The sequence below is a fragment of the Salvelinus fontinalis genome, chromosome 1 (assembly GCF_029448725.1).
Source record: "Salvelinus fontinalis isolate EN_2023a chromosome 1, ASM2944872v1, whole genome shotgun sequence".
Classification (NCBI taxonomy): Eukaryota; Metazoa; Chordata; class Actinopteri; order Salmoniformes; family Salmonidae; genus Salvelinus; species Salvelinus fontinalis.
In genome coordinates this window covers 71,385,814-71,409,581 of record NC_074665.1, presented here as the reverse complement: position 1 = coordinate 71,409,581, position 23,768 = coordinate 71,385,814, and the positions used below count along the sequence as shown (strand labels likewise).

General features: G+C 42.0%; 1 protein-coding gene across 1 annotated transcript in view; it reads right to left on the bottom strand.

The window, feature by feature from the left end:
- Positions 1 to 18,616, bottom strand: part of LOC129861039 (dual specificity mitogen-activated protein kinase kinase 6) — a 63,293-nt gene extending 44,677 nt beyond the window's left edge. The window contains exon 1 of the mRNA XM_055932087.1: positions 18,239 to 18,616. Within this exon, the coding sequence (XP_055788062.1) occupies positions 18,239 to 18,329 (91 nt within the window). The 5' untranslated portion in view covers positions 18,330 to 18,616. The remainder of the gene's footprint in view (positions 1 to 18,238) is intronic.
- Between the last annotated feature and the right edge of the window lie 5,152 nt (positions 18,617 to 23,768).

The following is a 23,768-nucleotide window of genomic DNA, read 5'->3' as shown; positions in this document are numbered from 1 at the left end:
TTGGTTTCTGGCTTCCCTGAAAAGTTGCATATCACGGGGGCTGTTCGATGCTAATGCAGAACGCCATAGGATGTTTTTCTGTTGGTTAAGGGCAGTCAGGTCAGGAGAGAACCAAGGGCTATATCTGTTCCTGGTTCTACATTTCTTGAATGGGGCATGCTTATTCAAGATGGTGAGGAAGGCATTTTTAAAAAATGACCAGGCATCCTCTACTGACGGGATGAGATCAATATCCTTCCAGGATACCCCGGCCAGGTCAATTAGGAAGGCCTGCTCGCTGAAGTGTTTCAGGGAGCGTTTGACAGTGATGAGTGGAGGTCGTTTGACCGCTGACCCATTACGGATGCAGGCAATGAGGCAGTGATCGCTGAGATCTTGGTTAAAAACAGCAGAGGTGTATTTGGAGGGCAAGTTTGTTAGGATGATATCTATGAGGGTACCCGTGTTTACGGAATTAGGGTGGTACCTGGTAGGTTCATTAATAATTTGTGTGAGATTGAGGGCATCAAGCTTAGATTGTAGGGTGGCTGGGGTGTTGAGCATGTTCAAATTTAGGTCACCTAGCAGCACGAGCTCTGAAGATAGATGGGGGGCAATCAGTTCACATATAGTGTCCAGAGCACAGCTGGGGGCAGAGGGTGGTCTATAGCAGGCGGCAACGGTGAGAGACTTGTTTTTAGAGAGGTGGATTTTTAAAAGTAGAAGTTCAAATTGTTTGGGAACAGACCTGGATAGTATAACAGAACTCTGCAGGCAGTCTTTGCAGTAGATTGCAACACCGCCCCCTTTGGCCGTTCTATCTTGTCTGAAAATATTGTAATTGGGGATAAAAATGTCTGAATTTTTGGTGGTCTTTCTAAGCCAGGATTCAGACACGGCTAAAACATCCGGGTTGGTAGAGTGTGCTAAAGCAGTGAACAGAACAAACTTAGGGAGGAGGCTCCTAATGTTAACATGCATGAAGCCAAGGCTATTACGGTTACAGAAGTCATCAAAAGAGAGCGCCTGGGGAATAGGAGTGGAGCCAGGTACTGCAGGGCCTGGATTCACCTCTACATCACCAGAGGAACAGAGGAGAAGTAGGATAATGGTACGGCTAAAAGCTATGAGAATTGGTCGCCTAGAGCTACCAGAGCAGAGAGTAAAAGGAAGTTTCTGGGGGCGATAAAATAGTTTAAAGGAATAATGTACAGACAAAGGTATGGTAGGATGTGAATACAGTGGAGGTAAACCTAGGTATTGAGTGATGATGAGAGAGATCTTGTCTCTAGAAACATCATTGAAACCAGGTGATGTCATCGCATATGTGGGTGGTGGAACTGCAGGGTTGGATATGGTATAGAGAGCAGGGCTAGAATCTCTACAGTGAAATAAGCCAATAAACACTAACCAGAACAGCAATGGACAAGGCATATTTACATTAAGGAGAGGCAAGCTTAATCAAGTGATAAATAAGGGTCCAGTGAGTAGAGGTTGGTTGGGGTCGTGGCGATCCAGACAGCTGGCCGGGTATATGGCTATCGGTAGCAGCATAGGATGGAGGTCTGTTTGTAGATACCTCGTGCGTTTCCGTCGGTAGGTTCCGTGTAGTGGGGTTTTGTTCAGATAGCAGCCGATAAGACAGCTAACGATTAGCGGGCCTCAGATGAGCGTTCAGGTAACGCCGGGACGAAGGTGCCGGTTGGATAAATCCCTCGGGCAGATAACGTCGGCAGTCAGTCGTGAAGGCCCGGTGGGGTTCCGTATCTGCAGCAGCAACAAAGAAGCGGGTCCGGATGGTGATGGAACTCCTCAGCTGGCTAGCTCCAGCATGATTTGAGTTAGCTCCGGGGTCGACGTAAGCCAATAGTCACACGGTATGCAGCTAGCTAGCTGCGAAATCAAGGTGCACGTGTCCAGAGGCTGCGGTTGGAATCCGGGGAAACTGAGAGAAAAAAAGTCCCGGAATGCTCCGGTCCGAGTCGCGTTGCACAAAAGTGCCGGTAGATTATCGAGCTAGAGGAATAGCTGATGACCGCAAAAACGTGGGCAGCTGAAACACCAACGCTAGCCAGCAAACCGGCTAATTTCGGGGCAGCTACAGATTAGCTTCTGGCTAGCTATCGGAGTAGCTTCTGGATTAGCTTTCAGGCTAGCTTCTGAATTAGCCCCTGGCTATCTTCCACGATGGATTTTCAGATTGAGGTAAATAGTACTTATTGTAATTGGTGAAGCGGGTTGCAGGAAAGCTTTTGCAGGAAAGCTTTTGTAGTTGAGTTCTTGGATAATAAAATAAATAAAAGATATGTGAAGAAAAGGTGTAAATATATATATATACAGGACACGACACGACAACACGGAAAAATACGTCTGAACTGCTAAGCCACCTTGGTTTATATAATGAGTCATTACATACCTATTTGAAGGTTTGTGTCGAATTTGAATCGGGTTTTTAGGGAGGTGCTAAAGTGATCTTAGAAGTAAACAGCGGCTTTGAGAATGATGATCGCATGCAATGATGACAAAAAAAATGACTAGGTATCTCCCCTTACCCCCGTCACTGTCCATTTCTTGTTTTTAAACGATGAGAGAAGTGCTACACCTGGTGGAGAGAGATTGTAAGACAGAAATAGTTGCTTTATGCGTGCTGTACGTTACGACATGACATGTCAAGATGTAACGGAGGGTCAGTTTTTTTCAACTTTTCTCCAATACTATAGAACCATTACCATGTCGATCAATGCTTGAATAGAAACCTAGTTCACACCCCTGATTGTGAAGTCAACACAGTCGCTACAGTCCCATTAGTTTCTTTGTAGCCTCGTTTGAATGTCGCGGTTACGCACATTTGTACGGAATGGGGTGAGTTCACGTTACTCTGCTAAAAACAAAAAAAGTAAATTAACAAAGTTCAACATTGGTTCAATTGCAAGTTAATTGACAAATAGTGCCTTTACTCACCCATAGTGCTTCCGCTGTTCTTCATTGGGGTGGCAGGGTAGCCGGGTAGTGGTTAGAGCGTTGGACTAGTAACTGAAAGGTTGCAAGTTCAAATCCCCGAGCTGACAAGGTACAAATTTGTCGTTCTGCCCCTGAACAGGCAGTTAACTCACTGTTCCTAGGCCGTCATTGAAAATAAGAATTTGTTCTTAACTGACTTGCCTAGTTAAATAAAGGTAAAAGAAAAAAATATTCTACATTTTAATTTGCCACACACTACCTTTTCAAACTTTTTTAAATGTTAGCTAGGGTTCGCAAACGTTTTCCCTTGTTGAACGCATCTCAGATGTGGCTCATGCAGTGGAATGTTTTTGTTGTTATTGATCAGTTGAATCAACAAATCACAGCACATATTGATGGGTACACTTCCTGCTTTTACTACCTGGTTTTATTTCATGCTTTGCTCCTATGGGTACACTCGCAATGGCTGAAAGTCCACCCATGGATGTACATTCACAGGAGCGGAGAAAATGTGCGATATTCGAACGGTTACGGACACTGCAATCATTTAGATGGTCAATTACGTCATCCGAAATACCATTACCGTCACAGCCCTATCCCCAACAGCACACATTTTTGTTGGATCCCCAGACAAAAACACCCGATTCAACTTGTCAAGGGCTTGATGATTAGTTGACAAGTAGAATCAGGTGTGCTTGTCCGGGTCCACAAAAAAATGTATTATGTTGGGGGTAGGGTTGCAAAGGGTCTGACACTTTCCGGTAAATTTCCAGAAATTTTCCATGGGAAGTTAAGCCCGGGAATTTTGCTTAAATTCATCAAAAAAGTTAAGCTAACAGTGAACCTTTTTTGTGGGATACACATAAGGCAATTCTAGGTCTTGTGGCATATTTTGGTTAAACAATTCCCAATTCAATGAAATTGCAACCCTCTGCATGCACAGTGCATTCTTCCATCACATGTGCAGTGCACTCTTCCATCACATGTACAGCTGATTCTCAAGATCTTGCACACTAATGAGATGCTATTGAGCCCACACTACTACACTGTCTGAGCCAAGGACTACATGCTTTCTGGTAAGTTTTGATTAGAATACTGGGTGGGGTGAATATTTTATATATGACATACATGATTTTTGTTAACTAGTAAATAGTAGCCTACAGCAAAGTGTGTTTAAATAATTTCTAACTATTTCTGCTAGTTAGTTTTAGCTTGCTTGAGCCTGCTAGCTGAGGAGTGTTAATTCACCTGTTCCATACATGTTTCATTTTAAAACATTTATCTTACAAAGGAGTTGTATAATCTAACTGCTTAACTATTTATATGTACATGGAATTTAATGTTTTTTAACTCTTTTTTTCTCATCTTTACAGGAAAATGCTGTGTGGAGACATTTTACTGCAGCTAATGTAGAAGGAAAAGCGGTGTACATTTGCAAATACTGTGCCAAATCATATGTGAAGAATGCAACAAAGATGCAGAATCATCTGGCCAAGTGCATAAAATTCCCTCAGCGCTCACAACAAGCAACCTCTGACAAAAGTACTTCTATTCGAGGTGAGGTGGATCTGAGGCTCTTTCCCCTGTTGCCTCCATCATCCTCCAAATCCCACCAACATCAGCCGCCTCAGAGCCAACTGGTCCTTGTTTGGGAAAACACACACACCAAAGCACAAAACAGGCTGACCGATACAAGGGTTGAAATATTGGTGGCCATCTGGGCAAATCTGAGGCTTTTTGAGCCTGACCACGAGCCATCCTCAACAGGGTTGGAAAGTGACACTGAAGATGAGGCCTCTGAGTCTGATGTTCAAGAGGTTGATATTGAGGAGGTCCAGTGAGAAGACATGGAAGCCAACCAAAGCTTTAGTTTCTAGACTATCATTTTACAGATGTATGTTGAAAACGTTTTTGGGAGATGCGATGGATCATTGGGAATCATATTCCCTTTTGTTGTTCAGTGAAATCATCCCATGTGAAAAGTCAACTCATTTAATTAAAGTTAAATTCGTAAATAAAATGTTTTTTTTTTATTTCTATTGGAAGGATGTAATCATTTGTAGTTATGTCTATTTATGATAAGGTAAAATGTTTCTGTCTCCATATATGGTAAATATATCCACTGCAAAAAACATCTACATTTAAACAATATCAATATTAATTTGCATATATTCCTGGTAATTCCCACAGAAAGTTTCCACTTCTGAAATTTCACCAAAATGTGCAACCCTAGCTCCGATATAGGAACGATTCGTTTAAGTTTGAAATTATTCCGTTTGATTAGAGAATGAATCTATGCGATTCTGTTTAATGCGATATGATGCACTAACATTAGATGCATAAACACGTTCATTTTCCATTCTAAATTAAAATCAAATCTGCTGCTGATGGAGCTCATGAGCTGGGCCTCTGAACTGGATCTGTCTGAGCTGACTTCTGTATGTGTGCGTGTGTGAGTGTAAATGATGCATGTCTATGGTGTATGTACTATGTGTGTGTGTTTGTGTGAATAAGGTAGGCTAGGCATCTATGACCCGACTACCACTATCAGATTAGGGGGTGGGGGGGGGCAATGTAGCCTGTTTTTTTTTTTTTTTGCAATGAATATATAGCACAAGTTTGGATTCTACCCCCATCTCAAAATCGAATGGTTTTTAACGTTTAGAAGTTTAGTGAGCTTATATTCTCCTCCAGCTTTGGCCATGCATGCGCCTCGCAAAAGTGATTCCTCGTTATTAAATTATCAACATTATCCTGTATATCATTAAAATGGCGCAGGAGATGAAGGCTGACGTTTTACGTGTCCCCAACCGGTTGTTTTTTTGTTCGTTTATTTGCGTTGTTTGTAACTTATTTTGTACATAATGTTGCCGGTACCGTCTCCCATGACCGAAAATAACTTCTAGACATCAGGACTGCGATTACTCACTACGGACTAGCAGAATCCTCTTTTTCCTTTCATGACTCTGACGAGCCCGACATGAAGGATACACTGCTTCCTCGGGAACAGGCCCCGATCCCCATGATCTGCGTGAAGAGGAGGCAGAGATCGAAGGGCGCAGGTCGGGCTGCCTTCTGAGAATTCGTAGGCGATCAAATAAACCCCCATTTCCCTCCATTCTGCTAGCAAACCTGCAATCTTTGGACAATAAAATCGACAAGTTACGGAAGATTAAACTACCAACAGGACATGAAAAACTCTAACATCTTATGCTTCACGGAGTCATGACTGAACGACGACAACATCGACATACAGTTGGCTGGTTATACTATGTACCGGCAGGATAAAACAGTGACATCTGGTAAGACAAGGGGCGGCGGTCTATGTATTTTTGTAAACAACAACTGGTGCACGATATCTAAGGAAGTCTCGAGCTAATGCTCGCCTGAGGTAGAGTATCTCATGATAAGCTGTAGACCACACTATCTACCTAGAGAGTATTCATCTGTATTTTTCGTAGCTGTTTACATACCACCACAGTCAGAGGCTGGCACTAAGACAGCATTGAATGAGCTGTATTCTGTCATAAGCAAGCAAGAAAACGCTCACTCAGAGGCGGCGCGCCTAGTAGCAGGGGACTTTAAATGTAGGGAAACATAAATCCGTTTTATCACATTTCTATCAGCGTGTTAAATCGTGCAATAAGAGGGGGGGAAAAACTCTGGACCACCTTTACTGCACACACACAGAGACGCAAACAAAGCTCTCCCTCGCCCTCCATTTGGTAAATCTGACCATAATTCTATCCTCCAGATTCCTGCTTACAAGCAGAAATTAAAGCAGGAAGCACCAGTGACAAGATCAATAAAAAAAGTGGTCAGATGAAGCAGATGCTGAGCTACAAGACTGTTTCGCTAGCACAGACTGGAATATGTTCACGGGTTTCCTCCAATGGCATTGAGGAGTACACCACATCAGTTATTGGCTTCATCAACAAGTGTATCGATGACGTCGTCCCCACAGTAGCCGTACGTACATACCCCAACCAGAAGTCATGGATTACAGGCAACATTCACACTGAGCTAAAGGCTAGAGCTGCTGCTTTCAAGGAGCGGAAAGCTTATAAGAAAACCCGCTATGCCCTCCGATGAACCATCAAACAGGCAAAGAGTCAATACAGGACTAAGATTGATCTGTACTAAACCGGCTCTGACGCTCGTCGGATGTGGCAGGGATTGCAAACCATTACAGACTACAAAGGGAAGCACAGCCGAGAGCTGCCCAGTGACACAAGCCTACTAGACGAGCTAAACTACTTCTATGCTCGCTTCAAGGCAAATAACACTGAAACATGCATGAGAGAACCAGCTGTTACGAAAGACTGAGTGATCACGCTCTCCGCAGCCGATGTGAGTAAGACCTTTAAGCAGGTCAACATTCACAAGGCCGCCGGGCCAGACGGATTACCAGGACGTGTACTGCGAGCATGCGCTGACCAACTGGCAAGTGTCTTCACTGACATTTTCAACCTCTCCCTGTCCGAATCTGTAATACCAACGTGCTTAAGACCCACTCCAATTTGCAACCCGCCCCAACAGACCCACATATGATGCAATCTCCATTGCACTCCACACTGCCCTTTCCACCTGGACAAAAGTCACAACTATTTGAGAATGCTATTCATTGACTACAGCTCACCGTTCAACACCATAGTGTCCTCAAAGCTCATCAATAAGCTAAGGACCCCGGTACTAAACACCTCCCTCTGCAACTGAAACCTGGACTTCCTGACGGTCCGCCCCCAGGTGGTAAGGGTAGGTAACAACACATCTGCCATGCTGATCCTCAACACAGGGGCCCCTCAGGGGTGCGTGCTCAGTCCCCTCCTGTACTACCTGTTTACTCAGGCCTACATGACCAGGCACGATTCCAACACCATCATTAAGATTGCCGATGACAACAGTGGTAGGCCTGATCACCAACAAAGATGAGACAGCCTATAGGGAGGAGGTCAGAGACCTGGCCATGTGGTGCCAGGACAACAACCTCTCCCTAAACATGATCAAGACAAAGGAGATGATTGTGGACTACAGGAAAAAGAAGACACGCCCCCATTCTCATCGACGGGGCTGCAGTGGAGCAGGTTGAGAACTTCAAGTTCCTTGGTGTCCACATCACCAACAAACTAAGAAGGTCCAAGCACACCAATACATTTGTGAAGAGGGCATGACAAAACCTATTCCCCCTCAGGAGACTGAAAAGATTTTGCATAGGTCCTCAGATCCTCAAAAGGTTCTACTGCTGCACCATCGAAAGCATCCTGAACTAGAGGTTGACCGATTAATCGGCACGCCCGATTAATTAGGGCCGATTTCAAGTTTTCATAACAAATCGGTAATCTGCATTTTTGGACACCGATATTGCATTCCACGAGGAAACTGCGTGGCAGGCTGACTACCTGTTACGCGAGTGCAGCAAGGAGCCAAGGTAAGTTGCTAGCTAGCATTAAACTATCTTACAAAAAACAATCAATCTTCACAATCACTAGTTAACTACACATGGTTGATGATATTACTAGGTTAACTAACTTGTCCTGTTTTGCATATAATCAATGCGGTGCCTGTTAATTTATCATCGAATCACAGCCTACTTCGCCAAATGGGGATGATTTAACAAAAGCGCATTCGCGAAAAAAGCACAATCGTTTCACAAATGTGCCTAACCATAAACATCAATGCCTTTCTTAAAATCAATACACAGAAGTATATATTTTCTAACCTGCGTATTTAGTTAAAAGTAATTAATGTAAGCAGGCAATAATAACTAGGGAAATTGTGTCACTTCTCTTGCGTTCATTGCACGCAGAGTCTGGGTATATGCAACAGTTTGGGCCGCTGGCTCGTTGCGAACTAATTTGCCAGAATTTTACATAATTATGACATAACATTGAAGGTTATGCAATGTAACAGCAATATTTAGACTTAGGGTTGCCACCCGTTCGATAAAATATGGAACAGTTCCGTATTTCACTGAAATTTTCAAAATTATAGTTTCCGGATTTTACCATATTAATGACCAACGGCTCGTATTTCTGTGTTTATTATATTATATTTAAGTCTATGATTTGATAGAGCAGTCTGAGCGGTGGTAGGCGGCAGTAGACTCATAAGCATTCATGTTAACTTTACTGCGTTTGCCAGCAGCTCTTAGCAATGCTTGCATCACAGCGCTGTTTATGACTTCAAGCCTATCAACTACTGAGATTAGGCTGGCTGTCACGTTTCTGACCTTTTTTCCTTTGTTTTGTCTTTAGTTAGTATGGTCAAGGCGTGAGTTGGGGTAGGCAGTCTATGTTCTGTGTTTCTATGTTTAGGTTTGTCATTTTGATATGGTTCTCAATCAGAGGCAGGTGTTTTTCATTGTCTCTGATTGGGAACCATATTTAGGTAGCCTGTTTTGTGTTGGGTTTTGTGGGTGGTTGTCTTCTGTCTTTGTGTTCATTGCACCAGATAGGACTGTTTTCGGTTAGAGTCACTTTTGTTATTTTGTATTGTGTCTTGTTCAGTTGATTATTATTAAAACATGGACACTAACTATGCTGCGTCTTGGTCCGATCCCTGCTACACCTCCTCTTCAGACGAAGAGGAGGAAATCTGCCGTTACACTGGCAATATTAGTGTGCCTATTAGAACATCTAATAGTCAAAGGTATATGAAATACAAATGGTATAGAGAGAAATAGTCGACACGTCATAATTCCCATAATAACTACAACCTAAAACGTCTTAACTGGGAATATTGAAGAACTGGGAATATTGAACCACCAGCTTTCATATGTTCTCATGTTCTGAGCAAGAACTTAAACATGAGCTTTTTTACATGGCACATATTGCACTTTAACTTTCTTCTTCAACACTGTGTTTTTGCATTATTTAAACCAAATTGAGCATGTTTCATTATTTGAGACTAAATAGATTTTATGTATTATATTTAGTTATAATAAGTGTTCATTGTTCATTCAGTATTGTTGTAATTGTCATTATTACACATACACACACTATATATATATATATATATATATATATATATATATATATATATATATATATATATATATATATATATATAAAATGTTTTTAAAAATTGGCATCGGCCTTTTTTGGTCCTCCAATAATCGATATCTGCGGGGAAAAATCGTAATCGGTCGACCTCTAATACCTGACTGGTTGCATCACCGCCTGGTATGGCAATTGTTCGGCCTCCGACCGCAAGGCACTACAGAGGGTAGTGTGAACGGCCCAGTACATCACTGGGGCCAAGCTTCCTGCCATCCAGGACCTCTATACCAGGCGGTGTTAGAGGAAGGCCCTAAAAATTCAGACTCTAGCCACCCTAGTCATAGACTGTTCTCTCTGCTACCGCACAGCAAGCAGTACCGGAGCGCCAAGTCTAGGTCCGAGAGGCTTCTAAACAGCTTCTATCCTCAAGCCATAGGACTCCTGAACATTGCCCCCCCCCCCCCCTCCTCCCCCCTTTTACATCGCTGCTACTCTCTGTTGTTATCATCTATGCATAGTCCCTTTAATATGTACATGTAGGTTGAGTTATTAACTCAACTAACCGGTGCCCCCAGACATTGACTTTGTACCAGTACCCCCCTGTAAATCGTCTCGCTATTGTTTTTTTACTGCTGCTCTTTAATTACTTGTTACTTTTATTTCTTATTCTTGTCCTTATTTTTTTTAAACTGCATTTTTGGTTAGGGGCTCATAAGTAAGCATTTCACTGTAAGGTCTACACCGGTTGTATTCAGCGCATGTGACTAATTACATTTGATGTTATCTAAAAATGACCATATACACTGATTGTTTAAAGCAAAACTACCAAAACTATTGCTTATGGTGAACCTGAACAATCAAAATAAAATATATTGTAAGTGCTGTTCAGCAGGTATAGGCAGATAAGAGATGTGTCTCCGGTAGCTTACTTTTATTCCGTAAAACACAATTTTCAACAGTGCATAGATAACCTAGCAAATTACATAGGTTGTCACTCAACTAATAAAGCATAATATCGCGCAATTTTAACATTTGAATGCTGTAGGTGCCGTGCAGATGTGTAAGATCAGGAACAGGCCGCCTACATCCTGTCGGTCAGCGCGCGAAGCTGGGCACAGTGCACAGTTTATCTAGGCTACTGATATATCCTATGGTTGTTCGGCATGCAAAATGACATATAGATCAATGGATGTCAACACAGTTACATGCTTAGTTCGACACTGAAGGAGAGGACGCATCAGTTGTCACCAAATATTAAGTGTTTTCGGAAGGTAGAAAAAAGTAATATGAGCAAAAGAAATTGGGAATCTGCAATTCGTAATGTTTGAATAGATTTTCTGACTGAAGCATGCTACATTTGGTCCGCAGATCGATGCAGCCATGTGTAAAAAAAAATATATATATATATGTTAGGAACGATGCATATCGGTGAATCATTACATCACTAGTCAACAGTACTACTCCTAGTAGGAGTGGGAACTATGGACGGGAGGGAGGGATTCTTCAATTAAGTGTTTGTTGTCATTCAACGAGAGATGTCTATTTTAAATGCAAATATTGAGAAATACTGCATCAAACATCCTTGTTAGATGTAAAATTGCATGACTAAGTCCTCCTCTGCAATTTTTTTTTAAATAAATTAATAACAGATCTTGATTTATCTTAAATTAATTCCAAATATTTGGAGGAAGTGTATACTGGCCATGTTGTTGCTACGGCATCTCAAGAGGGACAAACAGTAATATTGCTCCATTTTTCTATTTTTTCCAGCGAAGGTCTTTTAAAGGGAGTATGCGAAGCACAGACGTTCACTTCACCTGGAGTTCTGCTAGTAGCAAACCGAACCTAGTACACGGTCGCTTTTAGGCGATCCCCCAACCAAACGCTCATGCACAACCAGATATTGATTGATTGATCTCCCAGGATTTTCTACCTGCAGCAAACCTAGTGGATAATGCTGGAAATACTGGTCCCCCCCCAAAAAATGTAATGGCCCTAACATGCTGACCAGACCGGACACGTCACGTGTGTGAGCGTCACAAAATAAATTTAGAAATCCATGTTATTCAATTATTGCACCCACACTGCTCGCGAGCGTCTACGACGCCAAGGGCTAAAATAGAAGTCATTCCTATTTCTGACGCAGATCGCGCTGCAAGTCCTGCCTCTCCCATCTCCTCATTGGTTTATAGAAGCAGATGTGTTGCTGTGCGTTTTGTTGCCAACCTTACTTTGCTACCTGACAACTTTACGGTTTTTACTTTACGTTTATATTTTTAGTTTTCCCTCACAACTTTTATTTAATTAAACTTTTTCACTCCGGACGCTTTATCTGGACATGGTTCGTCAGGACCTCCAACAGCCGAAGCTAAGTAGTAACATTAACATGATGCCTTCTAATTGCAGTCGCTGTACTCATAATATACAGGAGAACGATCGCCTTACGGCGAGGATAGCTGTGCTGCAAGCCCAGCTTCAGACACAATCGTTAGGCAAGGGTAATTTCAGTGTAGGAAAGGATGAAACAGCGTCTGTGCCACCAATAAGTACAGATAGTAGTATAAATCCCCTCGCACAGTCCCCGCAGCCGGACAACTTTCTCATGGCTTCTGGAGGGAAATGCTGTAAGAATGCTCAACCGGTGTCGCTCATTCAGCCGACAGAAACTTTCAACCGGTTTTTCCCATTAAGCAGCGAGTCGGAGTCTGAGCCTTCTCTTGTCTCTACTCCTCCCGTTACAGGGTCTGAGACGCCGAAGCTTCCCACCATTAGCTCTGACAAATTGAAAACCCTAGTCATTGGCGACTCCATTACCCGCAGTATTAGACTTAAAACGAATCATCCAGCGTTCATACACTGTTTACCAGGTCGCAGGGCTACCGACGTTAAGGCTAATCTGAAGATGGTGCTGGCTAAAGCTAAAACTGGTAAGTGTAGAGAGTATAGAGATATTGTTATCCACGTCAGCACCAACAATGTTAGGATGAACGAGTCAGAGGTCACCAAGCGCAACATAGCTTCAACGTGTAAATCAGCTAGAAAGATGTGTTGGCATCGAGTAATTGTCTCTGGCCCCCTCCCAGTTAGGGGGAGTGATGAGCTCTACAGCAGAGTCTCACAACTCAATTGCTGGTTGAAAACTGTTTTCTGCCCCTTCCAAAAGATAGAATTTGTAGATAATTGGCCCTCTTTCTGGGACTCACCCACAAACAGGACCAAGCCTGGCCTGCTGAGGAGTGACGGACTCCATCCTAGCTGGAAGGGTGCTCTCATCTTATCTACCAACATAGACAGGGCTATAACTCCTCTAGCTCCACAATGAAATAGGGTGCAGGCCAGGCAGCAGGCTGTTAGCCAACCTGCCAGCTTAGTGGAGTCTGCCACTAGCATAGTCAGTGTAGTCAGCTCAGCTATCCCCATTGAGACTGTGTCTGTGCCTCCACCTAGGTTGGGCAAAACTAAACATGGCAGTGTTCGCCTTAGCAATCTCACTAGGATAAAGACCTCCTCCATTCCTGCCATTATTGAAAGAGATCGTGATAGCTCACATCTCAAAATAGGGATACTTAATGTTAGATCCCTCACTTCAAAGGCAGTTATAGTCAATGAACTAATCACTGATCATAATCTTGATGTGATTGGCCTGACTGAAACATGGCTTAAGCCTGATGAATTTACTGTGTTAAATGAGAGGAACCGACCAGTCTCTGCCTGGCCGGTTCCCCTCTCTCCACTGGGATTCTCTGCCTCTAACCCTATTACAGGGGCTGAGTCACTGGGTTACTGGTGTTCTTTCATTCCATCCCTAGGAGGGGTGCGTCACTTGAGTGGGTTGAGTCACTGACGTGATCTTCTTGTCTGGGTTGGCGTCCACCCTTGGGTTGTGCCGTGGCGGAGATCTTTGTGGGCTATACTCGGCCTTGTCTCAGGATGGTAAGATGGTGGTTGAAGATATCCCTCTAGTGGTGTGGGGGCTGTGCTTTGGCAAAGTGGGTGGGGTTATATCCTTCCTGTTTGGCCCTGTCCGGGGGTATCATCGGATGGGGCCACAGTGTCTCCTGACCCCTCCTGTCTCAGCCTCCAGTATTTATGCTGCAGTAGTTTATGTGTCGGGGGGCTAGGGTCAGTTTGTTATATCTGGAGTACTTCTCCTGTCTTATCCGGTGTCCTGTGTGAATTTAAGTATGCTCTCTCTAATTCTCTCTCTCTCGGAGGAGGACCTGAGCCCTAGAACCATGCCTCAGGACTACCTGGCATGATGACTCCTTGCTGTCCCCAGTCCACCTGGCTGTGCTGCTGCTCCAGTTTCAACTGTTCTGCCTGCGGCTATGGAACCCTGACCTGTTCACCGGACGTGCTACCTGTCCCTGACCTGCTGTTTTCAACTCTCTAGAGACCGCAGGAGCGGTAGAGATACTCTTAATGATCGGCTATGAAAAGCCAACTGACATTTACTCCTGAGGTGCTGAATTTCTGCACCCTCAACAACCACTGTGATTATTATTATTTGACCATGCTGGTCATTTATGAACATTTGAAATTCTTGGCCATGTTCTGTTATAAACTCCACCCGGCACAACCAGAAGAGGACTGGCCACCCTTCATAGCCTGGTTCCTCTCTAGGTTTCTTCCTAGGTTTTGGCCTTTCTAGGGAGCTTTTCCTAGCCACCGTGCTTCTACACCTGCATTGCTTGCTGTTTGGGGTTTTAGGCTGGGTTTCTGTACAGCACGTTGAGATATCAGCTGATGTAAGAAGGGCTATATAAATACATTTGATTTGAAGCAGATACCCACGTGCCATCTCCTCATTGGTTATACCCACGTGGGTGATTGAAAGACAAACTTTGTTGACGGTTATTGTGGTAATACAATGAAATTTTAGATGCGATCACCATATAAGTTCAAAGATGATAAAGCCTGGAAGGAGGAAAGATGACTAGAAACGATTCGGTTCGCCGTTTTATGTGTGGATTAATTGTCGGAGTAGAGGTCCTTGTGCATTTCAGGTAAAATAACAACTCAATGTTTATATCCCAGGATGTACTGCCTCTCCTGAAAGGTGGAGATCCCTCGCTACTTGACAACTATCGACCCATATCAAAATTGTCTGTACTGTCAAAGGTACTGGAGTCCTTAGTTAGTAGGCAGCTAAAGACCTACTTCCAAGAAAACAACATCTTAAATGGAATGCAATCAGGTTTTAGGTCTGGACACAGGACTGTTTCAGCAAAATTGAAGGTTTTAAATGACATCCACTGTGCTCTTGATAAGAAGTTACATTGTGTGCCTGTTTTTATTGATTTGTCGAAGGCTTTTGACACCGTGGACCATGCTGTGTTAGTGCAAAGGTTAAAATGTTGTGGAGTTACTGGTCATGCTATAGATAGGTTTATAAATTACCTATCAAATCGTACACAATGTGTAATGGCGGATGGATGTAAATCTGAGTCCATAAAGGTGTGCTCAGGTGTTCCGCAAGGTTCTATTTTGGGCCCGCTGTTAATTTTGTTCATTTTGTATATCAACAACATTGGGGATCTTATTGAATCCTTATTGAATCTTATTTTTATGCAGATGATACGGTTCTTTATTCAAGTGGTAGTAGTTTATCTTTAGCTTTTGAAAATTCCTAAAGAGCATTTAACATCATACAACAGAATCTGTATGATTTAAAGCTGATTCTAAATTCGGGTAAAACAAAATGCATGGTATTTTCAAATGCCAGGCATGTTACAAATCATGTCATTGCTACATTGGCTGGACATACTATAGAGCAAGTTAAAGTGTACAAATACTTGGGTGTGTGGGTGGATGATAAGCTGAGCTTCACTGTGCATGTAGAGAACTTGAAGCTCAAGCTGAAGCTCAAGCTGAAAATAGGATTTTATTACTGGCATAAGGCTTGTTTTTCTTTTGAGGCCAGGAAGGAGCTGGTACGATGTACATTACTGTCGGTTTTAGATTTGAGTGATGTTATATATATGCAGGCCTCAGCCACTACCCTGAGAGCACTTGATTCAGTGCATCAAGCAGCCCTCAGTTTCATTACAAATCAGAAACGTCTAACACATCATTGTGATCTCTACAGCGCTGTTTGTTGGCTGGTCGTCATTGACCTTGCGTAGGCTTAAACACTGGTATACACTGATTTATAAGGCCATATTGGATAAAATGACATTTTATCTCTGTTCTTTTTTAGTCAGGTCAGTAAATAAATATCAATTACGGTCCCATTCTGATTTGCTTCTAAAAGTACCAAAAATTAGAACAGGTCATGGTAGAAATAGTTTTAGTTACTTAGCACCGTGGTCCTGGAATTCTCTCCTGAACATTTAAAAATGTGATGATCTAGTTTCATTGGTGGAGTTTAAACACTTGATCGATGTATATATCATAGAAGAGTGTAATTGTTTTTAGGCCAGCTGTTTTTAGTCAAGATGTTTGTGTTTTTAATGTAATATGTAATTGGTGTACAGTATGTGTGTTTATAGTTTTGTTTAATGTTGTGTTAGTGTATGTAAGTTGTTTTGTCTGAAACGTTGTTCCCCCTGCTGCTATTGGATTAGGTCTCTCTTGGAAAAGAGATATTATCTCAATGAGAAAAAACCTGTATAAATAAAGGTAAAATAAAAAATAAATAAAAATTGCTAGCAACAGCAAGCTAGCTAAATAGGACAAATTAACGTTAGCTAGCAAGTTCAAGCTAACTAGCTAAATTGCCGTACATGTTTAATGATTTTCGACCTGTCCCCAAATTAATGTCATTGGTTCAGAGTTTGTTTTGATATTTTAACCTGCTTGTCGTGATCATGTTTGGTGTGGGGGGGGCAAAATAAATGTATGCACAACAGCATGCGCAGCCGGTTTGTGTTCCATGTAACTAGAGGGAATATGGTGCCCTTTGTGACACATCCAATATTTGTACTCCTGGCTATGCTAATCTTATTATAGGAGTAATAAATAAATTAGGCATGTGGTGTGAAAACACTCCAAGACTTTCAATGATGCAAATCCTGTCTGAAAAGATTAGATCAGGGGTGTAAAACTAATTCCATGGAGTGCCCAGCGTCTGCTGGTTTATCTTTAAATGTGTGTCCAATGGAGACCTAGACAACCAGGTGAGGGGAGCTCCTAATTAATCAGTGACCAGTAATCATTAAATCAGTAATCATTAATTAACCAAGCACAAGTGAGTAGCGCACACCTGCAGACACTCATCCTGCCATAGAATACATTTGACACCTGTGGATTCATTAGGTCAGTAGAAATGCATTCCAGAGGGTTATAGAAGTTGGTTCTGATTATTGTCTCTCGGCATAGTCTTGTGCAGTGGTCTTGAGAGAATTCCCTTACAAAAAAAAGATTGCCGTTTTGAAACTTCAGTAAAAGTGCAGTAACTGCAGTCAACTGATATTTTGGACACAGTAATTGTTGCTATGGCGTAACACTGTAAAATTACTGCAATAACAAAATACGTATTTTGTAGGCACTATTTGCGGCATACTGCAATCTGTTTTCGTAAGGGAAAGCTGTTAGAGCTGACATAAAATATTCTACTAGCTACTTACTGACTGTGGCAAGGACATTTTTGCTTGGAGACTCGTATTTGAATAGCCTATTTCCCTGTTCCTTTGGCTGTTTGCATCAGTAGACGTTCACACAGCAAATCTAAATGTAGCTTTTTATTTTTTTAAATGTCTACATTATTTATTACTGCAGGATCAAAGCTCAGTCACTAGGACGAGGCGTCCTAATAATTTTCCATTACGCACCACTGACAGTGAAAACAAAACCGCAACAAGAAGAAAATGGTCAGAGTAACTTGTGTGATTTTCAAAAGCCGTTTGAACTGAACTTGACCTGGGTACAACGCATGCACAATACTGTACGCACAGTTCGCAGTTAATGGATGCACCTTGTGTGAAAGTGTAAATGCAGTGCAATACATGCATTTGATGTATTACCTAGCACAGGCAACATCTCGTCGAAATGTGCATGGATAGTGCATGCTTTAAAGGCGTTGCAATGTTATGTCGACAGTGTGTTGCTGACTGTATGACAGCTATATCTACGCTATAACATCTCTGGTACAAGAGGACTGCAAATACCGTAAAAATGAGCAATGATTGTTAGACAGCATCGTCTTACCAGGAACTCTGCAAAATAAAAGATCTAAACGGGAAATGCTGACCCTTTTAACGTATCAAACTTTAAAATGCATTGACTATATCCAACCTGCAGACAATGCAGAGCTGATTGCATATCAGTATTTTTGCACAGATCGCATGTAATATTCTTACCTCCCTTTGGCTGAGACATTTCCCCTTTACTTTGATCGGGGGGAGGGGAAGCACAAAAGACTTTGCCTTCTTTCTCACTCCCTCCCTCCATCGCCCTCGCACGGGAGCTTGCTTCAGCGGCTTGCTTTGCAATAAAGATGCAAAATACAAGCAGCGATCTTTATGCACTTGGAGCCTTTTTGCGTTTGAACCGTGTGTGTCCGTTTAAAGAGCAATATTACAATTGCACACTTTGCAAAACGGTCTGGAAATGGGTATTTTTTCAATTGTAATGCAAAGAATTCTCAGCTGCACTTAAATAATGGGCTACGGCTGGCAGCTGAAAGCTACTAACTTCGATCAGACAGTGTGAGCCAGCGACGGAAAAGGAAGCGAGACATCCCACTCGTTGTTTTTTTTTGTTGGTTCAATGAAAGTCGATGAACTAAGTAGACCAGACCCAGCTAAGATGCACCATGTTATGTAGACCGGCACTGACAGTTTTTTTTCAATGGTATAAGGCCTGAGTGTACTATCTTCATTTATCCACCATCTTTGGTGTGAGACATTGGCCTATGGTTTGTGCTATGTGGAATCATTGGGACGTCCCTACCCTAACCCCTAACCATTGCTTAACCTACCTTAATCCTTACCTTAACCATTTAAATGTAAACTTCAATGGGGGGTAGGGACGTCCCAGGGATTCCAGATAGCAAGAACCATTGGCCTGTTTTACAAACGTTCTTACTGCTTGGGCGAAAAGGATTGTCGGAACTGTAGTTAATTATGTAGTTATGCATATTGTATTACAGCATTGTATTACTTTACTGCAGTATCTGAGTATGGCTATGTGTGATAAATGATCAACATGTTTTCTCTGGCTGCTATATTAAACTTTAAATAGCTATAGTGCTGTGAAAAAGTATTTGCCCCCTTTCTAATTTTCTCTACTTTAGCATATTTTTGATATTGAATTTTATCAGATCCTCAACCAAAACCTAATATTAGATTAAGGGAACCTGAGTGAACAAATAATGAAACAGCTACGTACTTATTTAATTTATTTCCTAAACAAAGTTATGCAATACCTAATGTCCCTGTGTGAAACATTAATTGCTCCCTTACACTCAATAATTGGTTGTGCCAACTTTAGCAACAATGACTCCAACCAAACGCTTCCTATAGTTGTTGATCCGTCTCTCACGTTGCTGTGGAGGAATGTTGACCCACTCTTCCATGAAGAACTGCTTCATGTTTGAAGGCTATATAGCGTCTTCTCTTATTTCCGGTATTTTATTATATATATATAATGAACAAAAACATAAGCGCAACAATTTTAAAGATATTACTGTGTTACAGTTCACATGAGGAAATCAGTAAATTGAAATAAATTAATTTGGCCTTAATATATGGATTTCACATGACTGGGAATACAGATATGCATCTGTTGGTCACAGATGCCTTAGATTTTTTTTTTTTTTTGTGCATTCAAATTGCCATCGATAAAATACATGCCTGCCCATAACATAACCCTACCGCCACCATGGGGCACTCTGTTCACAACGTTGACATCAGCAAGTTGCTCGACTACACGACATGATACACATGGTTTGTGGTTGTGAGGCCAATTGGATGTACTGCCAAACTTTCTAAAACGACGTTGGAGGGGGTTTACGGTAGAGAAATTAACATTAAATGAGTTAGTAACAGCTCTGGCGGACATTCCTGCAGTCAGCATGCCAATTTCACGCTCCCTCAAAACTTGAGACATCCGTGGCATTGTGTTGTGTGACAGAACTGCACATTTTAGAGTGGCCTTTTATTGTCCCCAGCACAAGGTGCACCTGGGTAATGATCATGCTGTTTAATCAGCTTCTTGATATGCACACCTGTCAGGTGGATGGATTATCTTGGCAAATAATAAATGCTCACTAACAGGGATGTAAACAAACCCAGACAATGGCAATTTGAATGCACAAAAATACAACTGCAGCATGTGTAGTAGGTGGGTGTGTGCGTGCGTGCGTGGTGATGAGTTTGTGTATCTAATAAGGATGTAACGATTCACCAGTATTGCATCTGTTACCGATTCACATTTTTAAGATATGAGTGGATCGGTCCGCCAACCCCAAACCAATCCAAATATAGCATAAAAAAATGTACGAATATTTTCAAACGTTAAGAATCGCCGGTTCACAAAATTATTTTGCTCATATGACATTCTTTCAGTAAATAAAGGATAATAGTTTTCACCTGGATTCACCTGGTCAGTCTATGTCATGGAAAGAACAGGTGTTTCTAATGTTTTGTACACTCGGTGTATACTGTATGGTCATCTTTATTTATACAGGGTAAAGTTGATAATTGTATAACGAGGACAGTAATCACTTTTGCAAGGCACACTGGATTTAACAGGTGACATCAATAAGGGATCTGTCACAATGGCGTGTATAAGTGGCAGGGGAAGTCAGGCGCAGGAGAGTCAAATAGAGTGTAGAATGGAGTACTTTAATTAAAGTCCCAGTAATCTGCTCCATAACACTCACGGAAAAAACATAAAACAAATCTGGGTACGAAGACCCGTAGCACACCTATACACAATCAACACAACACTTGACAACGAACAATCTCTGACAAACACATGAAGGGAAACAGAGGGTTAAATACACAACAGGTAATGAATGGGATTGACAACAGGTGTGTGGGAAGACAAGACAAAACCAATGGAAAATGAAAAATGGATCGATGATGGCTAGAAGACCGGTGAAGTCGACCGCCGAACACCGCCCGGACAAGGAGAGGCAACGCCTTCGGCAGAAGTCGTGACAGGATCATAGCTTCTACCTGGATTCACCTGGTCAGTCTATGTCATGGAAAAAACGGGAATATATAAATACTTATGGTAATATACTAGTGGTAATATATACATGTGAACAGGAGTAATAGTGACGAGTAGCAGGATAAAATAGATAGATACAAATGGTAATGGCAAACAATAATTTAACAGTGGCCAGGGGATAGAAGCTGTTAAGGAATATGCTGGTCTGAGCCTTGATGTACCGGTACTGTCTGCCGGACAGGACCATGGAGAATAGTCTGGCTGGATGGTCTCGATGGAGCAGCTGTAGAGCAGGGAGAAGATGCACTGCCGTGCATTCTTCATGACTGTGCTGGTGTGAGAGGACCATGATAAGTCCTCAGCGATGTGGACACAGAGGAACTTGAAGATCTTGACCCTCTTTACTGCGGCCTCGTCGATGTGGATGTAGGGTGTGCACCCGCCCTTGTTTCCTGAAGTCCACGATCAGCTCCTTGGTCTTGCTGATGTTGTGAGAGAGGTTGTTGTCCTGGCACCACACTGCCAGGTCTCTGACTTCCTCCCTGTATGCTGTCTCATCGGCATTGGTGATCAGGCTGAACACGGTTGTGTCGTCAGCAAACTTGATGATGGAGTTGGTGTCATGGGTGAAAATATAATACAATTGTATTTGTCATGTGCTTCGTGAACAACAATTAAAACACGTAATAATAAAAGTATACTAGATACACAATTAGTAATAATAACCTGGCTATAGACAAGGGGTACCAGTACTGAGCCGATGTGCAGTGGTATGAGGTAATTGAGGTAGATATAACTAGGAATAAAGTGACAGATAGTAAACAGTAGCAGCAGCGTGTTGAGTCAAACATGTTAGTGCAAAAAGGGGTGTTGTGGAAATTCTAATCAATAATGAGGAGAGACAATGTCAATCACCAATCAGAACATTACTTTATTCAAAACATACAGTGCCTTGCAAAAGTATTCACCCCCTTGGCGTTTTTCCTATTTTGTTGCATTACAACCTGTAATTTAAATTGATTTTTATTTGCATTTCGTGTAATGGACATACACAAAATAGTCCAAATTGATGAAGTGAAATGAAAAAAAATACTTGTTTCAAAAAATTATAAAAAATTAAAAAGGGAAAAGTGGTGCGTGCTATGAAGCCCCTAAATAAGATCTGGTGCAGCCAATTTCCTTCAGAAGTCTCATAATTAGATAAATACGGTCCACCTGTGTGCAATCTAAGTGTCACATGATCTGTCACATTATCTCAGTATATATACACCTGTTCTGAAAGGCCCCAGAGTCTGCAACACCACTAAGCAAGGGGCACTACCAAGCAAGCGGCGCTATGAAGAACAAGGAGCTCTCCAAACAGGTCAGGGACAAAGTTATGGAGAAGTACAGATCAGGGTTGAGTTCTAAAAAAATATCAGAAACTTTGAACATCCCACGGAGCACCATTAAATCCATTATTAGAAAATTGAAAGAATATGGCACCACAACAAACCTGCCAAGAGAGGGCCGCCCACCAAAACTCATGGACCAGGCAAGGAGGGCATTTATCAGAAGCAACAAAGAGACCAAATATAACCCTGAAGGAAATGCAAAGATCCACAGCGGAGATTGGAGTATCTGTCCATAGGACCACTTGAAGTCATACACTCCACAGAGCTGGGCTTTACGGAAGAGTGGCCATAAAAAAAGGAATTTCTTAAAGAAAGAAATAAGGAAACACGTTTGGTGTTCGCCAAAAGGCATGTGGGAGACTCACCAAACATATGGAAGAAGGTACTCTGGTCAGATGAGACTACAATGGGGGGGTGAATACTTTCGCAAACCACTGTATTAATAACATCGATTAATTATTGCAATAATGAAGCTGGTCGATGAATCACCCCTAGATGATTTGTTGAGAGCCCAACGAGCGGATTTGAGACAGCAAATTATAGCAAAGTACATCCTCCTGAATGTTCATGACAAACAACAGATATATGGAATGAGTCACAAGGTTAGGATGTGTATGAAAGATGACAATAATTCACATTAGACAGTATCTGCTGTAAAGACTGTTCTCATTGTGTAGAAATCAGTGTCTGGCCCCCAAAACAAAGTTCCTCTCATCATTATCCATACCCGAGCCATCTCCAACACCAACTCCTTCTATTGAATGCGGGCTCTGCGAGAGGACAAGACCATTTTAAATCAGTTGCTAGAGTTAAATCTCAGAAGCTCCTCTCAGTTCACACAGACACAATAGAGTTCTAAGAAACCTTTTTGTTAAATAAAACAACCATTTGATTCAATAACAGTATAATTAACATAATTTTTTAATTTCTCCACGATAGGGGTCAATGCATATAGTCCGGGTAGCTATTTGGTTAACTATTTAACAAACAATTTAAGAATTCTTATGGCTTGAAACAAGGAAAAGGGAGTACAGGAGGTGGCTAAGCACATACCCTTGGTGCCACCGTGTTGAGGGTCAGTGTAGCAGAGGTGTTGTTGCCGACTCTTACCACCACACACATGAAAACACACACACGTACACATGGGTTTTGTGTTATAGTAATGTGGTAGTAGAGTAGTGGCCTGAGGGCACACGTTTAATGTGTTGTGAAATCTGTTGTAAAATGTATTGTAATGTTTTTATGTGTTGTAATGCTCTTATCCAGAGCGACTTACAGTAGTCAGTGCATACATTTTCATACTTTTTCTTCTTGATCC